This window comes from Alosa pseudoharengus, unplaced genomic scaffold (assembly GCF_046254945.1).
Source record: "Alosa pseudoharengus isolate Yale_2024_CS ecotype anadromous, Long Island Sound unplaced genomic scaffold, YU_APseudo_1.1 YU_APseudo_1.1_scf_19, whole genome shotgun sequence".
Classification (NCBI taxonomy): domain Eukaryota; kingdom Metazoa; phylum Chordata; class Actinopteri; order Clupeiformes; family Clupeidae; genus Alosa; species Alosa pseudoharengus.
Genome location: NW_027468657.1, coordinates 33629956 through 33642690, shown reverse-complemented (window position 1 = coordinate 33642690; position 12735 = coordinate 33629956). Strand labels below are relative to the sequence as shown.

At 46.6% G+C, this 12735-nt stretch overlaps 1 protein-coding gene across 4 annotated transcripts in view; it reads left to right on the top strand.

Moving 5' to 3' along the window:
* atp11c (ATPase phospholipid transporting 11C (ATP11C blood group)) overlaps positions 1-12735 on the top strand; it is a 64113-nt gene that overhangs the window by 29705 nt on the left and 21673 nt on the right. For all 4 annotated transcript variants that reach the window (XM_076292503.1, XM_076292502.1, XM_076292501.1 and 1 more), the window contains exons 5-17: positions 694-801; positions 2994-3122; positions 3446-3534; positions 6034-6084; positions 6747-6811; positions 7219-7300; positions 7675-7825; positions 8238-8435; positions 9158-9328; positions 10123-10304; positions 11582-11653; positions 11765-11838; positions 12116-12219. In XM_076292503.1, the coding sequence (XP_076148618.1) occupies positions 694-801; positions 2994-3122; positions 3446-3534; positions 6034-6084; positions 6747-6811; positions 7219-7300; positions 7675-7825; positions 8238-8435; positions 9158-9328; positions 10123-10304; positions 11582-11653; positions 11765-11838; positions 12116-12219 (1476 nt within the window). The remainder of the gene's footprint in view (positions 1-693; positions 802-2993; positions 3123-3445; positions 3535-6033; positions 6085-6746; positions 6812-7218; positions 7301-7674; positions 7826-8237; positions 8436-9157; positions 9329-10122; positions 10305-11581; positions 11654-11764; positions 11839-12115; positions 12220-12735) is intronic.

Here is a 12735-nt window from a genome sequence, read left to right as displayed (position 1 = left end):
GCATGCGCCACACACTCTGCTCTTCAGATGTATTGTCTCAGGATTGACTTTGTGGTTGCTCCTGCTGTTTGGGCTTTTGAAGGCTGGACAATGGAGGGTGGACGCGCGCATACTTATCTAGCCCGGCCACACAGACACTGGCCGGGGGGGTGTGCGGACGGCTTTTGAAGTGTGAAAACCAGGGGGGGGGTCACCCAGAAGGTCACCCAGGTCACCCAGAAGGCCCCCGTGCAGGCCCAGCCAGGGGACCAGTGTCCCAAATTAGCGGCGGCTAAAGCAGCGTCACACAAAAGGGCCGACTGGTGGTGAGTCAGCGAGCCGCTCTCTCTCCGTCCCTCTCCTAGCCCCCTGATGAGTGTGTGAACGTGTGACAGGGCTTGTGTGTCCCATAGCGGTCACCCCAGGGTTTCTGCTCCCAGAAAGTTTTACACTCGGCTCCTTTGAGCTCTCTCTCTGGACGGGGGGCCCAGAGTGTGTGCTGGTTCACCTCCGCCTGCCGGGTCAGTTTGGAGAGTGTTACAGTCCTCAGGGTGAGGTGATGAGTTTCTGAACTGAATCCTGTAGAATCGGCTCTAAAGTTGCCTCCTGTTGTCTCTCTTTGTGTTTCCTGTCTGTCTGGTCTCTTCTTTCTTTCTTTCTTTCTTTCTTTCTTTCTTTCTCTCTCTCTCTCTTTTCTGTCTTTTTCTCTCTCAGGGCTATGAGGACTGGCTGCGGCACAAGGCGGACAAGGAGGTGAATAAGTACCCAGTGATGGTGCTGGAGAATGGGCGTCGAGTACCCAAGGAGAGTGAGAAGATCAAGGTAGGCCTCACTCTTGTTTGAGGTGTGTGTGTGTGTGTGTGGATTTGGGATGTCTCTGTGCCGAGTGCTTTTTCTAAAGAAGACTAAGAAATGGCTTTGCTTGTGTAAGTAAATATTTGTGTTTCTGTGAATGTGTGTATGTGTGCATTTACGCGCGGGGGCTGTAAAAATCAGCTCTTAAGACTTTCTTTCTAAGAGCCCCATCAGCACCTCGAGGTCCCTCTAATACCTTAAGCCATCTGTTAAATGAAGACGTGGCACCCGAGCCATCTCAATTAATTAGGCTCGTTACAGCCAATCAGAGCTGGTTAGGAGGCGCGGCGCGGCAGGCTGATGGCCTCCGTGGGGGAGTCCTGAGGCATCAGCAGGCCCGGGGTGCTCGGTGCACCTGCGTTCTCTCCGGGAGAGCTGGCGCCGGGCCTAGTGGCACACAGGGGTGGAACGCTGCTGACCACTCACATTTCCCTCATTGACCATAACTGCTGAGTCATGGTGTGTGTGCATGTAGGCGCTGTAGCTCTATTATCTCCCTGCGTGTATATGGAGATGCAGGAGGGGGGATAAAGGAGGGAAACTGTTGCTGTGCAAAAAGAAGACACCTGCTCAACATTTCAGAAGTGTGACATTAGACCTGCTTTTTATTGTAGTCGAAAGTAAGGGATTTTTGAAATAAAATCAATAAAGATTGGTCAGGGTAGTTAACCCTTAGAACCCTAAGCTGTTTTTAGGGCATTTTCACTACCTTTATTCATAAGGATTTATTCTGGTCATTGTAAGTGCCACACACATATATTATATATAGTTTTTTTTCAGGAGACTAGGCTATTCAGATATGCCATCATTTCATGTATTAATACTAGCATTGATTTTATTTTGATTTTTAAAGAATTATTATAAAAATTCTTATATTTCGACATGTATCTCACCACAGCAAGCTCTCAGCTCTACATGCATTTCATGTGTGTGTAGGGCAGACTGTCCTGAATCGGGCAATATAATTGCCATGTTTGAAGGATACTCTGGGGCTGAGCAATTTACAGAAATATTTGCTGTGTGATTTACGGAAATAAATGCCATTTTTTATTTATTTAGTGATGAAAAATGACCTTTCTGCGCTCCATATCTGTGACACGAACTGATCTGACCTGACTTGACCCGAGGTTGCGTGTTAGCCTGCGTGCCTGTGTGTATGCAGTCATAATAATTCTCAACTTTTTACTGCATTGCCATGAACAAAGTAAAGGCAAAAAAGGTGTTTATTTGTTGAACAAATTGGGATGCAATGTGAGCCTTGAATTGGATGCCATGCAGGAATTTGCTAGGATCTCAAAACCGGAATATGAACATGCTTTGCCATAGAGAAACACATTGGATTATAAGCATGCTTTGCCACAAGAACAGACAAAAACGTGGGGTAAGTCCAGCTATATGAAGTTATTATTTTGCTGTCACTTCGTCTGTTTTATAACCCAGAAGGATGTACTTTGTATCAATGATAGCTCTGAGTCTCCTCTTTCATCTGACATGCGTGGCATATCTATGCGATCACGGGTCCGCGAGTAATTCAAATGAGACGCGTTGGTTTGTGTACATGACGTTATTATTTTGCAGTCGGTTTTATCGTCGTCTGGTTTTATAAGCCAGAAGGATCGATAAACATGGTACCAATGGATAGCCCTGTGCTCCCTCTTTCATCTGATATGCTTGCCATATCGATGCGATCACGGGTTCGCGAGTAATTCAAACTAGAGTAATGTGTGTGCAGGTGAACGCAGAGAAGTATAGACTGTAAATATGATGCAATTTGATTTCATTTCATGATTTTTTTTAATTTTCGTACTTGATCGTACAGACAAGTGTGTAGTCTCGTTGGAAAGCCCCACTTCTGCTCTGTCGTGCAATAAAGGTTTCATCTCGCTGCGACGAACCGTTCCGGAACAATGTAACAGAGAAGAAAGGGTGTGTTTTTTGACGCACTTTGCGTCAATCGGGTTCTAAGTGTTAAGTCCTGCTTGATGTGAGATGACAAGTAGATCATATCCAGGTTTACCATATTTTGATACATGTCTGCATAATCTGTTAACACATCTGTGCACAGCTGTATGTATGTCTCTAAGCTGCTGTGTGGTGTGTGTGTATGCGCATGCGCGTGCGTGTTGTGTTGTGTGTTGTATGGTGTGTGTTGTGTGCAGGTGGGTGATGTGGTGGAGGTGAAGGAAGATGAGACCTTTCCCTGTGACCTGATTCTGCTGCAGTCCAGTCGGGACGACGACACCTGTTTTGTCACCACAGCCAGCCTGGACGGAGAGTCCAACCACAAGGTGAGCGCTCTTGAGCCCCGGCCTTCCATCCTGCTCTCCGCAGGCTGGCCACGCTCAGCTGCTCTGGTATGCAGGGCCACTCGCTGCTTGATTTCCTTCTTGGCAATCCTCAGACGGCCTCAGCTCTCCTCTCGGACTGTGTTTTGATTTAGAGATTTTAGCTGCTTGACCCAGATATTTTCCTCACTGCTCTGTGCTCTGTGCTGTTTTTGGTGTCCTGGGTGACCTGCGTGTTGAGTTGAGCTGTTGGTTTGTGTGCTGCCTGCTTTGAAGCACTACGCCAAACCCTTGAACGTTCCCTTCATCTGTCTGTGTCCCTACAGACACATTACACAGTGCCAGACACGGACAAGGACCTGGAGTCTCTCAGCGCCACCATCGAGTGTGAACAGCCGCAGCCTGACCTCTACAAGTAGGCCCTCGTCCCCTGTCAGCTCACACCCTTCTCCTCCATCTCCATCTCCGTCAGCATACCCACTGCTCTCTGTTTCATGTCCCGCCATGTTGTTTATTCTCCCCCAACCTTCCCTTCTCACATTCACTCCTCTCCACTCTTTCCCTCTCTCCTTTCCATGCTACCCTCTTTTTTCCCTTCTTATCTTTCCTGTTCTCTTTTTTTCTCTGTCTTTTTTTGTTTTGTTGTTTTCAGCCATTGCTTATTTTGCTGTCGTTCTCTGTTCTTCTCTATCCTCCTCTCACGGTCGCTCCACCCCACTCTCTCCCTCAGAATAGTGTTTCAACTCCAAACGTTTCTGACCTCACTGCCGTTTGTCCACATTCTAATGTGGTGGTTGTTGTTGATTGATCCAAGCCCATCTGTTTATAGGATGTGGGACTTGCTGAGCAAGTTCCCTGGAAGTGTCTGCACGCCGGGACTGAGCTCTGCTCAGTAATGAGGCTGCCCAGAGATGCCCGCACAGGCTTTAAGGAGACTCGTTCTACTTAATGACATCCAGCAGCCTCTGATTTAGGATCAGCGGGGTGATCTCCAGCAGTGACCGTTACCATAATGACCCAAAATCATCCACAGGCTTAAGACCTGGTATTGGACGTTGAGCCTTTGGCGCCCCCTATTGATGGCCTTGCACTACTGCATGTAGATGTCCATCTGCGCACGTACTCTGGTATTCCAGGCAGATGAAACGCCAGATGTCGCCTGCTCAGAATCAATTTCCCCCAGAAGAGACTCTTCTGAAGCAGGCCTGCCAGAGACCCAGGCTGCTGGGTCATCCCCAATGAGCATCTCGCCAGTCATTGGTGCTCTGCTTGCAAGGCGCCCATGCGCTGAGCAGAGTCTCTGCTGGCAGACCAGCCTGTCGTCAGGGCTGGGTCCCTCTCCCAAACAATATATATATAGACATAATATATAGACATAATAGACTATATATATATATATATATATATATATATATATATATATATATATATATATAAGCAGCCTGATTATGTGAGGGCGGGCGGATGCGGCTCGTGACAGGTGAATGTGACATTAGGGCTGCACGATATATCTAAAATCTATCGTTATCGCGATATCAACACTTGCGATGGACATACCGCAAAGATTACTTAATTTTCGATAAATTCGATACATTTTCTGTGCCGTGCGCATTCCATACAGTCTATGGTGTATTCACATTCTGAATGTCAACATATTTTACCAAACTGATGCGGTCATGCAGCCCAAGAAGCCCGTCCCCTACCAGTTTAGGTGTGTGGTGTTTTAGGTGTTAAAGCGGGAGCTAAGTCGTGATGGCTGAAAATAGTGAGTCGAGCGAGGTAGGCTACACTTGGGTGAAGAGGAATTAGTGACTAAAAGGAAAAGCACGTCTGTTATATGGGAATATTTTGGTTTTATGAAGGATGCCGTGTGACAAACAAATGCGCAAATGCGTCCTTCTCCACCGTGTTAAAATAAACAATTTCTTTCGTTATCGTTATATCAGAAGTTGTCTTTCACTGTCTGTAAGGCTTGTATTTCATGATTTGCATTTAGCAAAAGCCCCAGACAGCAGCACAGAGGTAATCAGGATTCGTTATTTGTAAAAGTTGTTTAACCTACTTCTGGACTGTGCGATTGCAGCCCAATTACTTTCACTTTCCGCTGCCCTCGTAGTCGGCATGCCGGTAGCCTAATAACGTGGGATGCGCAGCGTACTGTATGAGGTTACAGACTGAGATGATTGCCGCGATATAGCTTAAGTAGGCCTAGCTTCTTTGCTAGGCCCATCGAAGGCTGGCAATGTGGAATATTCCGCTGGTTGCTGCACAAGTGTTCAGATTGGCTGTCCACCCGTCTTTTATGAGGATTAGGAGCAGATCTTCCACACAACTTCGATAACCTAGTCAGTAGGTCTCTTAGCTGTCCACTTTCATCAGGCCATATAGGCTACATGCTATTTTATATTATTTAAAAATTATACATTTATTTCTGTAATTGTACATTTACCCCCCCCCCCCCCCCCCAACCCTACAGTGTATGTTTGCAGCAAGCAGAATGAAAAAAAAAACATTAAATATACTGCTCAAAAAAATTAAGGGAACACTTCAATCATACACTGAATCACTCTGTCACTGTTTGGTTCTGAGCACAAGTAAAACTTTTGAGGCGAGTGTTTTATTTTGCAAGAACTGTCAGACATTCTGTGAATGTAGTTTGAGAATGGAGAAAAGGGTGGAAGGTTTCAAAATATGTGTGGAAAACCTTTATTGAGCAGTATATTTAAATATCGCAAATTATATCGTTATCGCAGTACTCAATAATGGTATCGCATATCGCATGTTTTCCTAATATCGTGCAGCCCTATGTGACATGAGTGATTGTCATACCTGAGCACATCAGTAGCACATGCAGCGGTCAACAGTGCTGCTGATCCCTTCTACAAGAAATTAATATTCTTTCTATCTTCTGTAGGTTCAATGGTCGAATGCACATCTACAAATCTGACCAGGAGCCATTTGTAAGGTGAGTTTGTGTCTGTGTGTGTATGTGTGTGTGTGTGTGTGCGTGAGCGAGAGAGAGAGAGAGAGAGAGAGAGAGTGAGTGTGTGTGTGTTGCCCGTTTAAGCTCTGTCCACTTCCCCTAACAGCAAGCTGCTGTCATTACTGCATTGATCCATAACTCCAGTAGGTGTTTAAGTAAAGGCTTTCTGGCATGGCTTCAGACGCCTGCTGGACATTAAATAAAACGCTGGGGGAAGCCATTTGTCATCGGCCACTTGGTCACGCGCCCTGTCCATGCAGAAGTCAGCCCGGTCCAAAGTCAAGACGGCCAGTAACCCCCCCCCCCTAACAGGAGCTCTCTACTGCCCTGTCTGACCCTCTCTCAGCTAGAGGCGCCGGCGGTGGACAGCCACTGAAGGTTGTTATGCTCAACTCTTCCACTTCACCAGAATGGCTTGCTGCAGTGCCAAGAAGGGCCATTAACGCAAGACAAGTGCTCTTGTGTCTGTTCCCACAACAGCTGGAATTGCCTGCAGGAGAGCATGTGTTTTTGATGGTGTGTGTGGGCTGCGTATTGTTGTGTGTGTGTGTGTGTGTGTGTGTGTGTGTGTGTGTGTGTGTGTGTTTGTCTGTGTGTGTGTGTGTGTGTGTGAAAAGCTCAGCACTTTCCTGTTGTCTTTGCAGGTCACTGGGGCCAGAGAACCTGCTTCTGAAAGGCGCCACATTAAAGAACACCGAGAAGATTTGTGGTAAACAAGATTTGTAGACCATGAGTAATCCGCATTAGTCAGAAGCTGTGAATTCACATAATTACAGGATGTGAAGTTTACTTTACTGTGGATGCCATTCAGTGCTGTAATCTATGGTGCCTACTGCTATTGTTATTGTTCATGAGTGGAAATTGTGTCCACAACTGATTTGATCTTTGAATGATGAATGATGATTTGAAATGTCTTCCCGAGAAGCACTGGTTGAAATGGTAGTTGTATACTATTGTATTTCTCAATTCTGACCCCCTGACCGTACGTAAGGGTTGACTGGCTCCTCTCTCTTTAAGTTCAGCAGTGCTTGTAGCTCATCTGTGAGATGATTACATTGAAGTGTGTTGCACTTGTGTAAGTGTGCAACTGAAGTGTGGTGTGTTCCTTGTCTGCAGGCGTAGCTGTGTACACCGGCATGGAGACCAAGATGGCACTCAACTATCAGGGCAAGTCCCAGAAGCGCTCTGCTGTGGAGAAGTGAGTGAGGGGAAGAAGGGGTGGAGGGAGGGAGGAGGGCGATGGTCTGGCTGCCAGCCCTTATTGAGTGATCTGGCCGCTCCCTTGGTGGCTGCCTGCTTTAGCCTCATCAGGGAGAGAGGGAGGAGCAGAGCTGGCTCAGCCACGCACCCTGGCCAGCACCCAGGCCTGGGGAAGGAGAGAGAGATGCACTAGAGGTAGATTCAGCTGCTCTGACCCCACTCTGTGTCTGTGTGTGTGTGTGTCTGTGTGTGTCTGTGTGTGTCTGTGTGTGTCTGTGTGTGTGTGTGTGTGTGTGTGTGTGTGTGTGTGTGTGTGTGTGTGTGTGTGTGTGTGTGTGTGTGTGTGTGTGTGTGTGTGTGTTCCTCCACCAGGTCCATCAATGGCTTCCTGCTGGTGTACCTGTGCATCCTGATCAGCAAGGCGCTGGTGTGCACTGCGCTCAAGTACTGGTGGCAGAGCAAGGAGGGGCAGGACGAGCCCTGGTACAACCACAAGACTCAGAAGGAGAGGGACACCAACAGGGTGAGCAGTGTCCGCCACTACCCAGAATGCACTGCTCCGTGTGGGCAAGGGGAGGTGGGGCGAGTTGAAGGCACAGGAACACCATCCCTCCGCACCCCCGTGGTGCACTCATTAAGACAGCGAGAAGTCATTATGGGATAGCAGAGGCTAATTAAATAACCATAATGAGCTGAGCCACTCATGCTTGGGGAGGGTCTGAACAGGAGCTGTACGTGCCTTCATGGCTCTGTATCGAAGCTCACTTTAATCCATCTTTTTTCCTTTCTTTTATTTTTACCTTCTGCCCACTGTTGATGGGCAGACATAATTTGCTGACTTAGCCATAGGTGGACTATGTAGCGGTCAGTATAAAGTCCAAATCCCCGGTGATATTAATAGTGTGTGTTTCTGTGTGTGTGTGTCCATGGTGCAGTTCCTCAAGATGTTTACAGACTTCCTGTCCTTCATGGTGCTGTTTAACTTCATCATCCCCGTGTCCATGTACGTCACTGTGGAGATGCAGAAGTTCCTGGGCTCCTTCTTCATCACCTGGGATAAGGACTTCTTCGACCCTGAGATCCAGGAGGGCGCACTGGTCAACACCTCTGACCTTAACGAGGAGCTGGGCCAGGTAGCACCCTGGCTCCATAGATATGGCCTGCTGTTATGCCTGTGTCAGAAAAAGCAACACTCTGACTTTATTCTGTTAAATGTGCATGTAAATGGTCTGAAATCATAGAATGTAATAGTTAATTAATGAAATAGTTTACCTTGTACAGTGGGGTGAAATAGTTCACCTATGTTTCTAGAGTAAGGTTGTCAACGTACATGTTAAGGCACCTTGAAGTGGCACTTTATAGTTATTTGTAGTTGTCTTTGGCCGGTCTGTGGCCTGTTGGGTGGACAGAGAGGAGCTGGATAGGACATGTGAGGAGGCTGCCCAGTGCTCATGAAGGGGCCCAGATGTCTGTCTGTATGTATATCTGTGTGTGTATATCTGTGTGCGCGTTCATGTGGTGTGTGTGTATGTGCGCGCGCGCGCATGTGGTGTGTGTGTGACTGTGTGTGTGTGCACGTGCGTGCGTGTTTGTGTATGTGTGTGTGTGCTTGCCTGGTCCAGCGCCTAGAGAGAGCATAGATCATTTGCAGATGGTTCACAAGATGATTACCTCAAATTAAAGGCCATGCTTCGTTAACCTGATTTATGCCAGCAGAGTCCTTCAGTCAGAGACTAATGGCCCATCCTTATTGTCAGAGTCTGAGATTAGTGTGTGCGTGTGCGTGCGTGCGTGTGTGTGTGCTTATGGCCTTAGACCCTGACATGCGTCTCTGTGGCCTGTTGTGTCCCCGCAGGTGGAGTACGTGTTCACAGACAAGACGGGCACACTGACCCAGAACAACATGGAGTTCATCTCCTGCTGCATCGATGGCTTCCAGTACAAGAACCACGATTCCTGCTCTGAGCTAGACGGCTTCTGTGTCACCGACGGGCCTGTCAGCAAGCTGCAGCAGAAAGCTGGACGGGTGAGAGCCACACACACGCACAGTCGCTCACACACATCTTTTTCCCTCTATTCCTGAGGAGGGTGGTGTGCGTGTCCTCTGCCCTTGTATCTTGTGCCCGTAAATTATTTGTGAGGTTGTGATATGTAAATTATTTGTGATTAATCCGTATGTTTTACCAATGTCAAGGCCTAGAAAAAAAAGCAAAAAATGTGGGAATGATGTACTGTAACGTATCCCTGTGGAGTATTACTCATACACAAGTTTGTGTGCGCGTGCGTGCGTGCGTGCGTGCGTGCGTGCGTGCGTGCGTGCGTGCGTGCGTGCGTGCGTGCGTGCGTGCGTGCGTGTGTATTCTCTAAGGGCCAGATGCTGGCGGTGTGATGGAGCTTGTTGGTGCTGCTTTATGAGGCGCACCGGTGAAGTTAGCCAGCCCAAGCTTTATGGCCAGGCAGCGTCTGGTGTCTGGAGGGGGGGGGGGGGGGGTGTGTGTGTGTGTGTGTGTGTGTGTGTGTGTGTGTCTCGGAGCAGGCCGTGGTGTCATGTTGGCAGCACACACTCTTTCACCACGCCTGTGGCCTGTGTGTTTGCCATCGCAGCGGTCTCCCACGGGAGCACTCCGCCTGAGTTATGACACCTCTGAGCTCAGACGTGTGTGTGTGTTTAAATGTATGCTGTGTATATTGAAGTATCAGCACTGTATGTGCGTTCCATGCTTTAGCAAGAACAAGTACAGGTGACATATTTGCAGCAACCTACTGTGATCTTAGGACCCTCACATTTTACTTATCTGAAATATCAATGTGTGTGTGCAGGAGAAGGAAGAGCTGTTCCTGCGGGCACTGTGCCTGTGCCACACGGTGCAGGTGAAGGAGCCAGGGCCGGACGAGCAGACCGAGGTGGACGGGCTGGACCATCCGCTCACTCAGCCCCAGGAGCAGAGGGGCTTCATCGCCTCCTCTCCCGACGAGGTGGCCCTGGTTAAGGGAGCCATGAAGTAAGCCCCAAACTACACACGCTGAGGGTTTACTTGTGAAGAGCAAAATATTACGTTTTGTACCAAATTTGAATTGGCCCTATTAATCAGTTTTAGATGCTTTGGGTTGGATAAAACTTTGAGTATTTGTCCATTTCATCCTGGGGAGTTACTTTATCTCCTGTCTGCTTAGAGACAACTCTACATTTTTTTTTTTTTACATGACATTACCAAATAAAAAATGCAGGACATACTTAAAGATCCCGCATGCCCAAAACCTAGAGGAAACACATTCTCTTTCAAACAGTTGTCAGTACTGTTTTGCCCGCCATTTTATTCTTATAGAGCGGTCCATATCTCGTTGTATTCCATAACAATATATTATTATGTTACATATTAGCTTTATCATTTGGTGATATCCAAAGTGAAAGAGGTACAAAGTGTGCAAATAACTGATAAAGGGAAAACATCATTGAAACAACAGTTCTATGGTAAAAGTGTTTCAGATTTATTGGACTTAAGTTCCAGATAAGGAAGTGTAGAACAGAGTTTTTTATTTTAAGAAATACTGCCTATTCAAACAGCAATTCAAATGGCAGCTGAGGACTGCTGTTGTAGTATTTTCACTGAGGCTTGTGGAGCTGGCTAGCTCATTCCTCCACTCTGGGAATATACTGTCCAATAATAGTGCTATGGCAATTAGGTTAGGCCTCTTCGGCTCCATCATTTCATTCCATGCCCTGTACATTTTCATTGATTTTACAAATCAAATCCACGGAGAACGGATATGCTTTCTGATAGTGTGAAAAAGAACTGTAAAGAAATCCATAAACATTAAGTATGGCGCAAAATAAGCTGACGTCTCTATCTTCTCTCTGTGTCTGCGTGTGTACTCTACCCTTGGCACAGCTCCTGGAGCATGCACAACTCTTTCTTTTTCCAGACCCAAACTTGCACTATCCCCATAAATGAGCTTGTGTGTCTTGTAAATAATAGATTTCCGAGTGCTGCTTTGGGCATGGCACATGCAAATAAACCAGTGCGCACTGCACACGTGTGTATGTGCACGTGACTCAAACTTCAATAGTGGCCATCCCATAAGAAACGTTTACTCCATATATTGGGTCCATATTTACCTTCTAGTAATTTTTTTATTATTTTTTCTTTTTATTTAAAGTATTTTTTTGCAGCTTCCCGTCTAACCATTCCATAGTTATATTAAACATGTGCAAAAGCAATGGGTCTGAAACAGGTTGTAGGTATTCTAGTTTTGACCATGATGTGATCTGCTTGCTCAGGTATGGTTTCACTTTCCTCGGTCTGGAGAGCAGGACAATGAAGATCAAGAACAGACAGAACGACATTGAATCGTGAGTTTGCCTGGTTGCTGGACTCTTCTCTCTGATGGCCATTATTGTATCCATAGCCTCATACTTTGAGATAGGGTCACACAATCATGATCTTGTCTTGTTGTTCTGTAGGTACGAGTTACTGCATGTGCTGAACTTTGACCCCGTGCGGAGACGTATGAGTGTCATCGTGCGAAACAAAAAAGGTGAGAAGCTGAGTGGAGTCTTAGAAATGCAAACTCAGATCTGTTTGGCAACCATTGCCTTTTCTGTTCAGTGTGGGTCAATACAAGCCAGGCTTTATAGACCAGGTTATTGATTATTGATGTCACACAGTTGAGTTGGTAAATAGTCTTTTAGCCCTCAGGTTACTGGCTCTTTTGCATTTTAAACTGGACATGTGTGGTCATGAAGCACTTGTGGCTGGTTAGCAAGTGAGCACTCTGACCTAAGATTGACCTCCGACCTCTGATCTGTGCCCAGGGGAGACGCTGCTCTTCTGTAAGGGGGCTGACTCCTCCATCTTTCCCCGGGTGAAGCAGGAGGAGGTGGAATGCATCCGCACACACGTGGAGCGCAATGCCACGGTAACAAGCTTTCACATTCTCTTTCTCTTTATTAGTGTTTGTGTGTGTTAGATAATGGTGAGATTATGTGTGGTTAGTGTTAATAATGTATGCATGGCTCTGTGTGACGTAACGCAAATGTAAGTGCAATGTTTTATTTATTGATGTGACTGAGAGTATAATGATCTGAGTTAATGGTGTAACTGTATGAAATGGATGCTATCTTTAGAATTGTGCAATGTAGTATTAGGGCCCAAGCACCGGATATGCAAGCTGAAGCCTCCACTTAAAGTGTGAAGCCTTAATGTTTCTACAAGGTTTACTACTACAGAAATAATAACACATTTTATAATTTATAATAATACAATTTGATTTAATAACTAGATGTACCGCAGAGCGGTACAAAATATGTATGTGTGTACATGAATGTATGTGTGTGCGTGTGTATCTGTTTATGCACATGTGTGCACATGGAATGGGTTAACATGACCCCTGGAGGCAAACATACGGAAAAATTCATCCTAGGCCCTACGGTTC